This window comes from Pongo pygmaeus, chromosome 21 (genome assembly GCF_028885625.2).
Source record: "Pongo pygmaeus isolate AG05252 chromosome 21, NHGRI_mPonPyg2-v2.0_pri, whole genome shotgun sequence".
Classification (NCBI taxonomy): Eukaryota; Metazoa; Chordata; class Mammalia; order Primates; family Hominidae; genus Pongo; species Pongo pygmaeus.
The window spans coordinates 41,080,021-41,097,422 of NC_072394.2; the positions used below are offsets into that span (position 1 = coordinate 41,080,021).

General features: G+C 49.9%; 1 protein-coding gene across 1 annotated transcript in view; it reads left to right on the plus strand.

The window, feature by feature from the left end:
- Positions 1-11,229, plus strand: part of ARHGAP40 (Rho GTPase activating protein 40) — a 51,627-nt gene extending 40,398 nt beyond the window's left edge. Inside the window, exons 10-15 of the mRNA XM_054467830.1 lie at positions 2,255-2,337; positions 4,251-4,457; positions 6,589-6,729; positions 7,514-7,683; positions 9,190-9,245; positions 10,351-11,229. Of these exons, the coding sequence (XP_054323805.1) occupies positions 2,255-2,337; positions 4,251-4,457; positions 6,589-6,729; positions 7,514-7,683; positions 9,190-9,245; positions 10,351-10,442 (749 nt within the window). The 3' untranslated portion in view covers positions 10,443-11,229. The remainder of the gene's footprint in view (positions 1-2,254; positions 2,338-4,250; positions 4,458-6,588; positions 6,730-7,513; positions 7,684-9,189; positions 9,246-10,350) is intronic.
- The last annotated feature ends 6,173 nt before the right edge of the window (positions 11,230-17,402 follow it).

Genomic DNA, 17,402 nt, shown 5'->3' on the forward strand with positions numbered 1-17,402 from the left:
TCTTCTCCTTCTCCTTCTTCTCCTTCTCCTTCTTCTCCTTCTCCTTCTTCTCCTTCTCCTTCTTTTCTTTCTTCTCCTTCTTCTCCTTCTCCTTCTTCTCCTTCTCCTTCTTCTCCTTCTCCTTCTTCTCCTTCTCCTTCTTCTTCTTCTCCTTCTTCTTCTTCCTCCTCCTCCTCCTCCTTTCTTCTTCTTTCTTCTTCTTTCTTCCTCTTCCTCCTCTTCCTCCTCTTCTTCTTTTCTTCTTCTTCTTCTTCTCTTTCTTCTTCTTCTCCTTCTCCTTCTTCTCCTTCTCCTTCTTCTCCTTCTCCTTCTTCTCCTTCTCCTTCTTCTCCTTCTCCTTCTTCTCCTTCTCCTTCTTCTCCTTCTCCTTCTTCTCCTTCTTCTCCTTCTCCTTCTTCTCCTTCTCCTTCTTCTCCTTCTCCTTCTTCTCCTTCTCCTTCTCCTTCTTCTTCTCCTTCTTCTTCTTCTTCTTCTTCTTCTTCTTCTTCTTCTTCTTCTTCTTCTTCTTCTTCTTCTTCTTCTTCTTCTTCTTCTTCTTCTTCTTCTTCTTCTTCTTCTTCTTCTTCTTCTTCTTCTTCTTCTTCTTCTTCTTCTTCTTCTTCTTTCTTCTTCTTCTTCTTCTTCTTCTTCTTCTTCTTCTTCTTCTTCTTCTTCTTCTTCTTCTTCTTCTTCTTCTTCTTCTTCTTCTTCTTCTTCTTCTTCTTCTTCTTCTTCTTCTTCTTCTTCTTCTTCCTCCTCTTCCTCCTCCTCCTCCTCCTTCTTCATGGGGTCTTGCTCTGTCACCCAGGCTGGAGTGCAGTGGCATGATCCTAGCTCACTGCAGCCTTGAACTCTTGGGTTCAAGTGATTCTCCTGCCTCAGCCTCCCAAGTAGCTAAGAATATAGGCACATGAGACCGTGCCTGGCATACTTGTTTAACATTTTTTTGTAGTGACGGGGGTCTTGCTATGTTGCCTAGGCTAGTGTCAAACTCCTGGCCTCAAGCGATCCTCCCACTTCGGTCTCCCAAATTGATGAGGTTACAGGCATGAACCATCAGGCTTGGCCTCAACCTCACTGCAAAACATAAATCAGATTCCTTCCCTATGCTGTTGCCCACCCTCCGCAGCACTCTTGTAATTAGATTCCACTTCTTACTCGGCCCACCTGCTCCGGCTCAGGTCCTGCCTATTTCTGGCCCCCTTTCCTCCTGGGCCCCTCCTTCCCCACTGTCTGGCCAGGCTCTCCCGCTTAGCTGTTCCCCCTCCTCTTTCCTTCCCCGGGGCCTCTGCACTTGCTGCTGTGTCTGAATGGAACCTCTCTCCGCCCTCATTTGTCTGCTTTCTGCCATTCAAGTTTCAGCTGGCTGTCAGTGCCTGAGAGGGGCCTTCCATGACCCCACACACCATGCTGCCTGCCAGCCTCTATAATGACGCAACGATGCCCATCATGCTCTGATTTATTCTTTGCTTGTGTATTGTGTCTCCTCTCTGAAATGTAAGCTCCATGAGCCTGTGACTTTGTTTTCCTCCTTCACTATTGTGTCCAAGATTCCTAGACTGAGCACAGCACCTGACAGGTACTTGATAGATATTTGTTGATAAGTGAGAGAACGAAAGAAGGGAAGGAGGGAGGGAAGGAGGAAGGAAGGAAGGAACGTAGGTAGGTAGGTCATGTGGGGTCGCAGGCCTGGCGCCCGGGGTGCTCAGCCTCTGTCTCCTACACAGCTCTTCTCCAGGTTCCAGCCAGCTCTCAGCTGCTGGGTCTTGTCTGGCTCTGATGAACTCCTTCTTTGAATCTATAACTACTACCTCCTCCTACCTACCTTCTCTCCCCGGAGATCCTGACACCAGGTGTGAGACAGCTTTTCCTTTTCAACCCTCACAACACAGAGGGTTTCATGAAAACCTTCTATCTGGGCCCATTGAGCTCTATGTCTCCCTTCCTAAGGGTAATTTGCTGATTCATTGCATTTCTGACCCTAGGCTGCAGCCTGGACTGCATATCTAGGTCTGTGCGTCATGTGCTTGCCTGCACACACATGCGTGTGTTTGTTTTGTTACACAAAGTATAGCGAGTGAACCTCTCCACCAGCACTGGTCAGGGCTCTGTCTGAGCCAACATTACACAAGGAAATAGTCCCACACCTTACGAAAAAAGGGATTCCTGGCTGTCCCCTGGCTTTCCAGCTCTGGAATTTCCCCAAGAAGAGACCAGACTGAGGGAGGGAGTCCCTGAGCCTCCCATGGAGACTGAGGTCCCTCCCTTCCCACAGACATCCCCAACCTGAAGCAGCGCCTGCAGGTTCTTCACCTGTTCATCCTGATCCTCCCAGAACCCAACAGAAATGCCTTAAAGGTAAGAGTTACCATGCACCACCACCACTCTGCCATCTCAGCCCACAGCCACAGCCACAGCCATGGCTCCAAATGTGCTCATTCATTCATTCATTCATTCAGCAACTCTGCCAGGTGCTAGAGTTCAGTGATGACCCACACAGACCTCTCTTGAGACTTTTTCCTAAAGAAAGTAGATAAGTCCTGAAAGGGGATAGTCCCGGAGTGGGCACTGCAGAGCGTCAGTTCCACGTGGTGCTAACAGGTGTTAGCACCTTGTGGCCAAGCATGGATGGGTAAACACAGAGTTCATGAAACAAGGTTAAGAATACTCTTCTCCCCAGGACTTCTCAAAGCCTTTGGTATATTGAGGCTTTGAGAGAATCTCCAAGTGGGATTAAAGTATGCAGCACTCTCCAAACTCAGTTGATCACGGACCTCTTTTGTTGTGGAAAGCATTGCACGGCACTGGTGTTCCATGCAGAACCAGTTTGGGAAACAAACCCTTAGCAAATTCCCCTTGTCGTATGGGAGTGGATGCTGGGCCTTGGCCCAGCTCCCTGTACCCTCTTGACTGTCCTTCAGTCAGACTCAAGGTATGCCTCCAGGATCAGCCTATGAGGAGGCCCCGGGTCTTCCTGTTTGAGTTTCTGCTTCCTTTTCAGTAAACTGAGGATGATAATAGCATTAATAGCATCTTGTCTAATTGTTTTGGAAATCATAAAAGCTAACTTATGAGGAATCATGGGGTAGAAGATGATGCTTTGCAGGGTACTCAATATGTGTCCTCTCTTCCTATCCTCTCTCCCTCCCTCCCTCCCTTCCTTCCTTCCTTTCTTCCTCCCTCCCTCCTTCCCTCCCACCTCCCTTCCATTTATTCTTCCTTCCTCCACCCATTTATTCTCATTCATCCATCTATTCATCTTTTCTTTCTCCATTCATCCATCCATCCATCCATCCATCCATCCCTCCCTCCCTTCTTCACTCCCTTCTTCACTCCGTCCCTTTGTCCTTATTGGCTATATGACTCTTGGCACATTCTCCAAGCTTGTTTCCTTATCTATAAAACACATGCAATAATAAGAGCTACCTTGGCCGGGCACAGTGGCTCATTCCTGTAATCCCAGCACTTTGGGAGGCCAAGATGGGAGGATCACTTGAGGTCAGGAGTTCAAGATCAGCCTGGCCAACATGGTGAAACCCCGTCTCTACTACAAATAAAAAAATTAGCTAGGTGTGGTGGTGCACACTTGTAATCCCAGCTACTTGGGAGGCTGAGGTGGGCGGGTCGCTTGAACCTGGGAGGCAGAGGTTGCAGTGAGCTGAGCCAAGATCACACCACTGCATTCCAGCCTGGGAGACAGAGCGATACTCTGACTCAAAAACAAAACAAAACAAAACAAAAAACAAAAACTACCTTATAAAGTTTCTGTGAGGATTAAATGAGATGTACCAACTAAAAGCCCAGGAACACAAAGAATACATAGTAAATGGTAGCTCTTATCACTTTCTGCTGCTCTTCCCAGCGTCTCTGCTTCTCCCAGCGTCTCTGCTTCTCTATTCTTTCCTTTGCATTTTGGGTAGATCCAGACTCCAGAAAGAAGGAGCTATCCTGGGCCTCACCAGGAAATGACCCATGTTCCAGACCTGTGGCCCTTTTCTACCTGGAAGTTGAAGTCTGACCCAGTTGTCTTATTAGTCTCTGAGGGAGCAGGGGAGGGAAAGAGTTTTGGACACACTGCAGAGCAGGAAACGGAGACACAGAGAGGTCATGGAGTGGGCTGGTGACAGCTGGGATGGGAGCCCCTCTTGCTGCCCTCCCAGCTCCTGGCTCCTTCCTAGCACCCCCTTATCATGCGTCAGAATGCCCTGGGGATGGTGGGGAGGCGCCAGGGATGGGCTGAGATTTGAGGGAGGCTCTGCACCCTCCCCTAGGCACTGCTGGAATTCCTCAGGAAGGTGGTGGCCCGGGAACAGCACAACAAGATGACTCTGTGGAATGTTTCCACCGTGATGGCCCCTAACCTCTTTCTGCACCAAGGGCAGTCCCCCAAGCTCCCCAAAGGCAAGGAGAAGCAGCTGGCAGAGGGGGCAGCTGAGGTGGTGCAGATAATGGTGCACTACCAGGATCTGCTGTGGACGGTGAGTGCTGCTGGGCGCTGGGTATCCCTCCTCTGGGTGCAGCTGCCCTGCCGCCCCTGCTCTCCAGGAGCCTGGGCATTGTCCTTTCAGTTCCCTAGTGTGTCCCTTCCAGGACCTTTTTTGGCCTCTGCACAGGCCTGTGTTTTCTTCCTCCTCCTGCCTTAGTAACCAAGAAGAAATGTCTTCACTTTCTGTTTCCAATGCCACGCCTCTCAGTCAGTCTGCTGCCATCTGGTCTACCCCAGATTGCAGGAGTTCCCCTAACTCCTGCAAATAATTCCTTCACATCAAAGCTTTTATGCTGCTGAGAAAGCCCCATCCCTGAGGCCCAGGATCACAGGGCCTGCCTAAGACAGAGCCCAGAACCAGATAACAGGGATACCCCTGCCCCCCTGCCCCCACCGTGAGCTTTGCCCTGAGTAACAAGTGACGGCCAGGGGAGGAGCCAGAGCAGGAGAGAGGCCCCTCTGCGGTGTCAGCATGCATGGTACCCCTAGCACTGAGACCCCTCCAGCTCTTGAGACTCCTGTGAACACAAGGTAGCACCATCTACCACTGCTGACCAGGCTGCTTTCTCACCTAGAGATGCATAGCCTCTTCCCTCCATCTGTTCATTCATCCTTCCATTCAGTCTCCCATCCACCCACCCACTCACCCACCTACCCATCCATCCATCCACCCACTCACCCACCAACCCATCCATTTATGCAACTGCCCATCACCCACCCACTCACCCACCCACCTATCCCCCCCACCCATCTACTTACCCACCCATCCATCCATTAATTCCTCCAACTCCCCCATCCACCCATCTGCCAATCTATCATCCACTCACCCATCCACCAATCATGCATCTCTCCACTCATCTACCAATCCATCCATCCACTCATTCACCCATCCATCCACCCACCCATCTACCCAACCATGCATCTATCCAACTAAACCATGCATTTATCCAACTATCTACCCATCCACCCATCTACCAAACCATGCATCTATCCCACTATCTACCCATCCATCCACCCACAGTCCTTCCCCCTTTCCCTCCCTTCTTCCATGGTCATTAGGTTAGATTTCCTATTCCAGAAACCAGCAAGTGAAGCCCTCTCTGACTGTTCCCACTTTCTTTCCGACCCTGCCTGGGCACTCTTCTGTGTTCTAAACACAGCAAATGCCAGCTGGCACTCCAAACTCATCTAATACTTCAAACTTCTGAATTTTTGCTTATGCAGTTTACTCTGCCTGGAATTCCCTTCCCTTTTTTTTTTTTTTAAGGGCAGAAACCTGGTGTCCTCTGCTCATTCTTCAAGACCTCCTAGTTCAAGAGTCAACTCCTCTGTCGAAAGTCCCCTACTCCTCCCTCATACATCCCTTACATCCTCATAGTTCCTTTCTTCTCTGCACTCAGCCCTTTGAGATAATGTTGCTACTAAAAGACATTGGATTGTAATACTTCTTTTTATTGGAGGAAGCTTTAAAAATTCAAGAAATTCCTGAATGTTTTCTTGTTAGAAAAGCTTCAGAAAACATAGAAAAAGTGAAAGGGGAGAACCCCCATCACCCTCACCCTTCCCCATGTGTGTCACCTTTAGACAGCACACACATAGCAAAGAGGGGAGTTCAGAATCGACTCCAGTTCCGTCAGACCCTGGGAGACAGAAACATGTTATTAGCAGGGTCCATGGAGTCTGGGTTCTCTGACTCTGCTGGGTTCAGATCCCACAGATAGGGATGGGTTGATCTGGAGGTCTCTGTAGGAATCCCCCAGTGTGGGCTGTCTGGGGGTTCTCAGAGCAGAGCCTGCTCCAGGTGTGTTTTGGGGACACCCCTGCCTGAGTGTGCCCTCAGCAGGTGCAGTACCCTCCAGCTTCTGTCGAGGGGACCACTATCCACTAAGCCTCAGGGTGGGCTCCACTCTCAGGGTCCCCTACTCCAAGATCCACTTTAGGGGCTGAATGCCCCCTCCTCATTCCACCAAACCAGTGCTTCCGTCCCATGTCCAACAAATGCATATTTCCAAGCCCTGTGGGACGCTGGGCCAGGGAAGAGGCCACGATGACCCTGGAGGGGGCTCTGCCTCTCGCCCCCAGAATTCCTATCCCCCTGCCAAGACTTGATCCTTTCTGGCCAGGTCGCCTCTTTCCTAGTCGCCCAGGTGCGAAAACTGAACGACAGCAGCAGCAGGCGCCCCCAGCTCTGCGACGCAGGCCTCAAGACTTGGCTGCGGAGGATGCACGCAGACAGGGACAAGGCGGGGGACGGCCTCGAGGCGGTGAGTGCCCCCGACCCCAGACAGGTGGAGAAGGGCCGAGGCGACAGGAGGGCACCTGGGGCGCGCTGCTTCCCTTCCTCCAGGTCCCCGCTACCGGGCTGCCAGCAACGGCCCAGTGACGCCACCAGGAGGCGCTGCGGCGCCGTCACGGGGAGAGAGGAGGCGTGGCTGCGAAACGAGGGCTTAGAAGGGGGTTGGGGAGGGGAAATGGAGTGACTCGGAGACTTCCCCTAGAAACCATCACCGCCGCCCCATTTTTAGGCAGCCCCTGGCCAAGGGTTGGGAAAATGGGGGTCGCTCTGCGGGGTATGAGGTGATTGGGGCTGGGAGGGGGATAGTAGAAGGGAAGAGCCTTCCAAAATTACTGAGTATTCCTGGGAGGGGTCCTGAACACGGTTCCTTATTAAAGTCCCGATCAGAGAAATTGATGAGCGTCGAGGCTGCACCGTGCACAATGTGTGGGTGATGGGTCTTTATACAAACCTACATGTCTGTGTTTGTGGGTGCGTTGCATGTACTCCTGCTATGTGTACAAGTGCACAACACAGGCATAAAAACACAAACACAGGCATAGAAACACAAACACATATCCGGAATGTGTATGTCTGTGATCTGTTCCCAAGTGGCCGGTGTGCGTGTGTGTGTGTGTGTGTGTGTGTGCATCTTGTGATTTTCAGCGTGGGCATTTGTGTAAGTGCCATGTATGCGTGTTTATGCATCCATGTTTGAACTCCAGGCAAGCTGACTCCTATATATATGGATCTTTCTCTCTGTCTCTCTGCAGACTCCCAAGGTGGCAAAGATCCAGGTGGTCTGGCCTATCAAGGACCCCTTGAAGGTGCCTCTCACCCCCAGCACCAAAGTGGCCCACGTCCTGAGGCAGTTCACAGAGCACCTCAGCCCTGGTTCCAAGGGTCAAGAAGACAGTGAGGACATGGACAGCCTCCTTCTACAGTAAGGGGCACCTCCTGGAGGCAGGAGCCTCTTCCCTGCAGGGAGGGCTCTGCACCCCAGAACTGAAGGCCACCAGGGAATTACACATACTGTTGGCCTGACCTGGCCTTCCCTTTCTGGGGTGGTCAGATGGGTTCTCCAACCTTAGAGAGTTTCTTGGCTCCAAGTAATAATCATGATGACCACCACTCACTCATTCATTTTAATAGGTATTTAATGAATGCCTACCGGCAGGCACCATGTTTTTCTGTTTGTTTGTTTGTTTGTTTGTTTGTTGTTTGGAGACGGAATCTAGCTCTGTCGCCCAAGCTGGAATGCAGTGGCTCGATCTTGGCTCACTGCAACCTCCTCCTCCCAGGTTCAAGCGATTTTCCTGCCTCAGTCTCCCAAGTAGCTGGGATTACATGTGCCTGCCACCATGCCTGGCTAATTTTTTTGTATTTTTAGTAGAGACAGGGTTTTACCATGTTAGCCAGGCTGGTGTCAAACTCCTGACCTCAAGTGATCTGCCCACCTCAGCCTCCCAAAGTGCTGGGATTACAGGCGTGAGCCACCGCACCTGGCCCACCATGTATTAAGAGAATTATTGACTAGACATGAAAAGAACAGACAGAGGCCCTGCTCTTAAGAGCTCACAGCCCTAAGGAAGAGCTGGACATAAAGCAAATAGTCACGAATCAAAGATCAAGTTACAAACTGTATTACGTTTCATAAGAAATGCAGGGAACAATGTGTCTGGAAGACAAGGAAGCTGGTGGCATCTGGGAGTGAGGTGAGGCTTCCAGGCACAGAAAACTGCACGGTAAAGGTCCTGCAGCAAGGAGCAGAGGCTGGCCAAGGATCTGGAAGAAGGTTGGGGGCTGATGTGCAGCCATCATTCCCAGGGTAGAGGAAACAGCCTGAGACCTCAAGAGCTTCCTTGTTGGCATTGGCACAAGGGACCCTCAGACTGTCATCTTCAGCAAGTATCCAGCTCCTCCTTGAACAGATGGGAGCACTAAGACTCAGAAAAGAGAAGGGACTTGCCCGAGGCCACATGGCAGAAAGGAAGCCATGGAATTGAACTCAGGATACCCATAATTATCATATAATAATTGTGATTCTTACATGATAAGCATAATTATCACATGTAATCATACAATGTCCATAATCCATCTGGACTCAAAATCTTCCCCTCACAGCAGGCTCCTGTCCCCATCTGTCACCACTCATTCCCTTGCCCTCGCAGTCTCCATTCTGATGCCCGGAAGGAAGAGTCCTCACAGCGGGGTGCACCCTTGGCTGAGCCTCACCACGTGCCCTCCAGCTACCTCTCCCCAGCCCCTGGATGCTGGACTCTGTCACTGGCTCCAGCTCTCTCAGGAGGATCCTTATGCTTCTCCCCCATGGGACCAAAAATCAGTGAGGACTGCCCTTTCCAGGCCTGGGGGCCATGCACAGTTGTTGGTCTTGCTGTTTCCAGAAGAAAAAGGCAGTAGTTTTTTTCTCTCTCTCTCTGTTTTACAGCCACAGGTCCATGGAGTCAGCCAACATCCTCCTCTATGAAGTTGGAGGGAATATCAGTAAGTTCCACTGTGGGAAACGGGAACAGAGCCCGGGTCCCTGGGAATTCTTCGACCTCAAAGGCTCACTGGGCCCTTCTCGGGGAGGCCAGAGTAGGCCTGCAGATGAGCCCTCCCCTCAGGTCTCTGTCTTCAATGAAACCAGGTGGAGTCCTGCTGTAAGGTTAAAGGTTAGCCTGTGCAAGTCTTAGGAGCCTATCCTGGAATTTGGATTTTGCCTAGAGCTGCCTCAGGCTTGCAGAGAGGGACAGAAGATTTGTTTAGTGTGAAGGTTTGCAGTAGCACCAGTGAAACCAACGCCTCTGGGACACCCTAGCTGGGATGGACCTCATCCCGGGCCTAGGGGCCAAGGAGTCCTTAAGGAATTCTGCAAACACATATCCAGCTCTGGGAGGTCCCTGGCTCTGTGGGAACCAAGGATAGGCAGCTGTTTCCCTTTGCGTCCTCTAGAGCAATGATCCTCAGACTTTACCAGGATCACCTGGAGGGCTAAGACACAGATGGCCGGGCCTAAGAATGTGTGTTTCTGATGAGTTCCCAGGAGTTGCGGATGCTGTTGGTCGAGGGGCCACACTTTGAGGGCCACTGGCCAAGAAGCAGAAGCTAAGACATGGCTTCAGTAGTACATGATGCATTGAGGGGGTACCCCTCAGGAAAAGGTTCCAAGGGACGGAGTGAAGGAGGATAGGGAAGGGGCAGGGGCCAGGAGTGTTCGCATCCTGGAGCTTGGCCTGATCCACTAGGGGGCTCTAGAGTACAAATCACATCAGAGTTGTTGCATTTTGAGGCAAGGACACTGGTCTTTGGTACATCTGTGTCCGTCAGTCATCGACCGTGGAAAACGTCTGTGTCCGTCAGTCATTGACCCTCCCTGGGGAAAGGGGGTGTCATCGACCCACCCCCGGGGAAAGGGGGTGTCACTTTTCTGGCAAGGCATCTTCCCTCAGTGGAGCTCAATTCTCCAGCAAAAGAGGTAGCTGTAAGCTGTAGCAGTCAAGACGCACACAGCCGGGGGACAGTGCACCGCCTGATGAAGGGCCCTGTGCAGGGGAACAGCATCTCCCACAGCCTCCCACTCAACCTCCTTCACCCCTTCTTCCCACAGATGAGCATCGCCTGGACCCAGATGCCTACCTCTTAGATCTGTACCGTGCCAACCCGCATGGCGAGTGGATCCTTAAACAGAGCCCCACCTAAACCCTGCGAGTCTCAGGAGCAGCCTGGATGCCTCATCCTCTCCCCTCCTGGCTCTGTGTCCATGTACCCAGCATGAGAACCAAGCTATTTCAGGGGAAGGCCTGAGTTTTCTTCCAAGGCATCCTTCTCTGAAATGCCTCTCAGACCCTTCAGAAATAGACTCAGAGCTGGTGCTCTCTCCACTCAGAGGGGATGAGGAGCTAGGGCCTCAGGGAGGGGAGGCCAACGCTGTAGCCATGATCAGCCCTGGGAGAACTGGACAGAGGAAGAACTTCGCTTCACAGCTCTCATGTTTTAACCATGCACACAAAGCCCTCACTCCCCTCCACCCCCCAGCCCTCCAGAGAGTTGCTTCCTACACCAAGCTTGCTGTATGACACCACCACTTGGAGCACTTGGATCTCCATGGGCTTCTGTCCATGGCTTCCAGACTGGAGGAAAATTAAAAATGCAGCACCTTTATCAAGAGGTGCCCCCCAGGCAAAGTTGTTTTGAAAGTGGCCCTACAATATGTAGTAGCAGCAGCACCAGAGACAAAACCAGGAGAGCTCTGTGACCTTGGACAAGCCCCTTGCCCTCTCAGAATCCTTGCAGGATGAGGGGCTAGGGCCTCAGGGACAGGAAGCCAACATTGTAGCCATGATCAGCCCCGGGAGAACTGGACAGAGGAAGACTTCGCTTCACAGCTCTCATGCTTTACATGTTGATTTGTACAATCTTGTCATTTTGTAATATAATATGTAAATGTAATTGTTTAAACATTAAAGGCAGAACAAGTTCAATGTCACGTTTACTTTGCCTGTTTGTCTCTCCAGTCCAGTGCTCGGTAGGTGTTGTCCTTCCAGCGAGTTGACATGGGAGCTTGGTGACAAGAGCATCTTGCTGAGCTGCTCAAAGGGCTCTGGCCCATGTGGTCCAGCCGCGCCTTGAACCCACAACCACCGGGGGCGGGGGGGGTGGGCAGGAAGAGAACTCAGAATGGGGAGGCATGGAGTAATGACACCCATTGCTGAAGGGTGGGGGCATTGCAGGGACAGCCTCTCTGGGAATCCTCTCATCTCCTACAGTCCCGGGTCTCACCCTTCCTCTTCTCCTCTGCCCTGGGTCTGTATCCTCAGGCCAGGTGAGGCTTTGCTTATTTGTTCACTTAACAATGAGTTTACTGAGCATTTAATATGTGCCAAGAGGTTCACACATTTAATCTTCACAATAATCCAGTGTCTTCGGTTTGGGTTCCTCCAGAAGCAAAATGTGAGGCAAAGATTCAAGTGCAAATAGTGGTCCTAAGAAATGCAAGAGAGTGGGGATATGAGAGAAAGAGGGGGAGGCAGTCTATAAAAGGGTGCACGATCACAAGCAAGCTACCACTGGGGGCATCTCGAGCTTAATTCCACTGGAGAACTCTGAGAAACAGTATGGAAGATGTCCTTCAGAGTCACCCTACCCAAGGGGCAAGGGAGCCAGTATGTTTATTCAACTCCTGTGAGTCATTGGTTGAGGGCTGCTCCTGAGGAGTATAGGTATTTGTTTCCTGGTACTTCCGCCTGCCAGAGTGCAGGCACAGTGTGCTCCAATACTCAGAGAAAGCCCTCAAGAAGAGATACAGATACTGGCAACTAGACATTGGCCACTATACACAGATGGCAAGTGCTGAAGGGATATGGGTGGGCATCCAACAGCACCTGCTTCACCCTGTGAGGCAATGATGGTGAGATACTGATGCTGATGATGATGGTGATCATGGTGATGCCAATGCTGATGCTGCTGTGGTGGTGGTGGTGATGGTAATCATGATGATGATGGTGATGCTGCTGATGGTGGTGATGGTGATGCTGCTGATGGTGATGATGGTGATGCTGCTGATGGTGATGATGGTGGGGATAATGATGGTGATGCTGCTGATGGTAACGGTGGTGATGATGATGGTGATGCCACTAATGGTGGTGATGGTGATGCTGCCGATAGTGATGGTGGTGATGATGATGGTGATGCTGCTGATGGTGGTGATGGTGTTGCTGCTGATGGTGATGATGATGGTGATTATGATGGTGATGCTGCTGCTGCTGCTGGTGATCCTGCTGATGGTTTTGATGGTTATGATGATGGTGATGCTGCTGATGGTGATGATGGTGATAATGGTGATGATGCTGATGGTAATGATGATGATGGTGAGGGTAATAATGGTAATGATGGTGATGGCGATCATGGTGATAATAACGATGATGCTGATGGTGATGATGACAGTGATGCTACTGCTATTGCTGCTGATGATGGTGATGATGCCAAGAGCTTGACAAGTTTAATCCTCACAATAATCCAGTGTCTTAGTTGGGGCAATGATGGTGATGATGGCAGCTGTCACTAAGCAGTTACTATGCACCAGGCATTTTACAGATATTAATTCCTTTGATTCTCACAACAACCCTATGTGACACATTATTATTCCCTTTTTATAGGAGAGGAAAAACCAAGGCTTAAAAAGTTAACATTACTTGTCTGCATGGCTGATAAGTGACAGGTTAGTCTGGTGTCAAGATGCAAGCTCTACTATTTTAGATCATAAATATGAACTGTTTTGCCATAAATACCCATATTTAAAAGTGTTTTGGTAATGGTCACTTCCTCAATGTCCCTTCTTCCCCCCTCATCCCACAATACAAATAATCTCAGAATGAGATAAGGTATTTCTCTTAAACCAAGGAGACCTAGTAAGGAGGGATTGACATTTGTCCTGGAATTCCTCAATAGAGCATTTGAAGCTTGTAGCTGGTTAAGGACCTCTGAGCGGCCTCAGTTTCCCTAGCAGCCCCATCTGAAGAACCAAGATGTAATGAAGCATGAATTTAGCCCAGCACTAGCCCCACAATCCTATGAGGTAAGTGTTACCATAGTTCCACTTTACAGATGAAGAAACTGAGTTTCAGACAAGTTAAACCATGGATTCAAAGACACACATAGGGTGAGAAACTTGGATGCCTGATTCCAAATCCAGGGCTTTTTCAGTCATACCATGATTTCCTGAAGCAAGATCAAGTGCCTGATAGGTGACAGCAAGAAGAGTCAAGAACAGTAGTAGGAAAATTGGACAAATTATTCAAGTTGGGGAGATACCAAGGGATTCAGCCAGAGTTGCTGCTTCTGTTCGCCAATGTCCTCTCTACCTCCCATGGTCTACCTACAAGCCTTTTGGACCTCCCTCCAAAATATACTCCAATCCATCCACTTCACTCCTTTGTTCCTACTACCATCCTAATCCAAACCACTATCATCTCGATTCCTTGGATAATAGTGATCATGATGGTGGTGGTGGTGGCATTGATGATGGTGATGGTAGTGGTGATGATGGTGGTGGTGGTGTTGGAAATGATGATGATGTTAGTTGTGGTGTTGATGATGGTAATTATAATGATTGTGATGGTGGTGTGGTGGTGCTGGTGATGATAATGATGGTGGTGGTGGTGGTGGTGATGATGGTGATGATGATTATGATGGTGGTGTTGGTGGTGCTGGTGATGATAATGATGGTGGTGGTGGTGGTGGTGGTGGTGGTGATGATGGTGGTGGTGGTGGTGACTGATGAGAATGATGATAGTCTAAAATAGTTAAGAGTTTACATCTTGACACCAGATGGTGCAAGGCCTTGATGGCCTCCATGCCTCTTAACTGCTCTCCCTTCTTGCTTTCCTCTCTATTCATATACAGCAGCCACTGTGGGCCTTTAAAAATATAAATTCAATCTTACTGAAAGCCCTCCTGCTGAAAACCTTCCAGAGGGATCCCATTAAACAAATATCCCAACTCTTTACCCTGGCCTATGAAGCCCTATGTCTGTGACACCACTTCACTCATACTCCCCCCCACCTTACTTTGCAGACCCAGTCACATGAGCCTCCTTCCAGCTCCTCAGACATCCCAAGTTCATTCCTGCTTTGGGCTTTTGCACCTGCTGTTCTCTCTGTCCACAACACTCTTCCCCCAGCTACTTCCATGGCCAGCTCCTTTCACCTTCGGATCTCAGCTCAGATGTCCCTTCCTTTCAGAGGCCGTCTCTGACCACCCTATCTGAAGTTGCTTCTTCTGTCACTCTCTCTGGAATCATCTTAATTAATTTTCTTCCTAGCATTTATTACTACCCTAAATTATCTTACTGAGTCAGTTTTTTATTGTTTGTCTCCCTGACTAGGATGTAGCCCCATGAAGGCAGAGACTATGTGGGCTTTTCTCACTTCTATGGATATGGTGGATATGATGTGGATATAATGGTACTAGTAGGTGTTCAATAAAAATTGGCTGGATAAATGAATGAATGAATGAATGAATGAATGGATGAATCCCTCTCTGTCCCTTTTTTGCTCTGGAAGCTGTTGCCCTCATCACCTTATTTAACTCTCACTTCCCTAGGTTCATATACGAAAATGAGAAAATGCATCTGAAGTACTTATAGCAAGTGCTCAGCCAGTGCTCTCATTATTATTATTAATTATTAACAAAGGCCAAACAGCCTAAAATAGTGACTAATGGTATTATCCTCCTGTGCTTCCCAGCACCTGTGCTGGTCCCCTGGCACACCTCATTCACTCATTCCCAGGGTCGGGATGACAGGATGCAGCGTGGTTGAAGGGAAAATCCTTTACCCTTGGCAGGAGGTGAGGCAGGTGCCTCTGTGAGTGCTGAGAGCCCAAGCCCTGCTGTACTAACTTTGCACTCAGAGTGGGCTGTCAGCCACCAGCAGAGGATCCCAGTTTAATCACGTCAGTTTCTCCATTCATCTTCGGTGCTATCTGAGGGCTCATCTTTTTCTACTCTGTGGCATCGTCATGATTGATGATCCTGCACCAGCTCCACTGCCGGGTTAGCTATATTAGCATAGCTCACAGTGGGTGCCCAGCTCCTCCGGGCTCTTTGCAGTCTGGGCCAGCGTGGGCTGGCATCATGTTTCTCTTAAGGAGCTCTGTTGTGAATGGAATTGTGTCCTCCCAAAATTCATATGTTGAATCCCTAATTCTCAAGGTGACTGTGTTTGGTGATAAGGCCTTTAAAGAAGTAATGAAGGTAAAATGAGGTCCTAAGGGTAGCACCCTCATCCAATAGGGCTGGTGTCTTCACAAGAAGAGGAAGAGACACCAGAGCTCCCTCTCTCTCCCCATGAGAGCACAGAGGACAGCGGTGCGAGGACACAGTGAGGCAGCAACTGTCTGCGAGCCAGGAGAAGCCTCACCAAAACCCACATTTTCTGGCACCTTGATCTTGGGTTTCCTACCTCAGAACTGTGAGAAAATAGACTTCTGTTGTTTAAGCCACCCTGTGGTGTTTGTTATAGGAGTCTTAGCAAGCTAATGCAAGCTCCTAGCTGCCTCCATCTTCTGAGAGGAAGGAGGATGGAATTTGTAAAGATGTCTTCAACCAGGAGAGTTTCCTTGGACAAAGGGTGGAAATGAGCCTCAGCAGAGGCGGACTCTCACCTGGCCCTCAGGTGTGTGCTTTCCTGGGAGAGGCTGCATTTATTGCTATGGGGCTGCAGGTAATTTGCCCACACCAAAATTTGCAGGTAATTTGCAAACTGAATCTCTACACTCCTAGAGATTCAGTTTGCTCTTTCTACGTCACCAAAGAGGATGATGAGGATGAAATGAGGAAACCTACAGTCACGCAACAATTATATCAAGCACCTACTGTGTGCCTGGCATTGGGCTAGGCTGGGGCCACAGTGATGAGCAAATCAAGGAAGGTCCCAGCCCTTGTGGAGCTCACAGACTAGTGAGCGAGAGATATACTAACCTAGAAATGAAAATATTTTATATTGTAATACAATTCTGCTGAGAAAAGTAAAACAGAAAGGAGAGAGGACGTGGGGAATGTGGGCAAATCTTTGCTTTGAGAGGCTAGGGAAGGGTCTTAGATTGAGTGCCCTCAGAATCAGAACCTGAACCAGGAACCAGAGGGCCAGGTGCTTATTTGGGAGGTGATCCCAGAAAGACGCAGTGGAGGAATGGGGAAGTGAGGTGGGGAGGGGAGAAGCCAGTGAAGGTGTGCTAAAGAGCAGGTTACGGCTTCGGCCAACTGGGACTCCACGCTGCAGGAGTTCCTGGGAAGCCGTGTAGAATATGCCGCTGACACGTGCCAACCGAGGAGTAAAGAAGAGAGAGTGATAACCACCAACCCCCACCACTTACTGATGGAGGGCTACTCCCAGGGCGTTTGCCCCTGGCATTTCTACCTGGTCCCCCAGGCAGGCTTAGCACCCTCCTCTGCCAGAGGAAGACCCTAGGCAGAGAGTCCCAGGTTCTGGCAATAGAAAGCCATCAGCATGGACAGGAGCCATGGGTGCTGGAGTGGGGCAGATGTGACCTCTCTGAGGAGGCGACCCTTGAACTGACACCAAAATGATGAGAAGGGGCCAGCCACGGGATGAGCTGGGAGAGGAGTTCTGCAGATAAAAGGAACAGAAAGATCTTGGCCAAAGCCCTTGTCGATGCTTTCGTTGTGTGCAGGTCAGAGGGACTGTCGGGACAGCCTGGGCTAAGGGATGAATCAGGTTCCCCAGGAGCTGAATCAGGTTCCCCAGGAGCTCTCTTTAGTCTTTCTTTCTTTCTTTTCTTTCTTTCTTTCTTTTTTTCTTTCTTTCTTTCTTTCTTTTTCTTTCTTTCTTTGTTTTCTTTCTTTCTTTCTTTCCTTCTTTCTTTCTTTTTCTCTTTCTTTCCTTTTTCTTTTCTTTCTTTCTCTCTCTCTCTCTCTCTCTCTCTGTTTCCACCCAGACCCCTCCCTTTGTACCCATCTTCAACGGAGGCAGTGATTGGCAGGCCAGATGTGTGGGCGGGGCCTTTGGGGTCCAATCCTAGGAGGATCCGGGCCATTCATTGGCCCCTGTGGGAGGTGGGCGAGGTGGAGAAATGGGACTCCCAAGGAGGGAGGTGAGAAGCAGGACAAATTGACAAATTCCGCAACTACGAATGCCCTCCA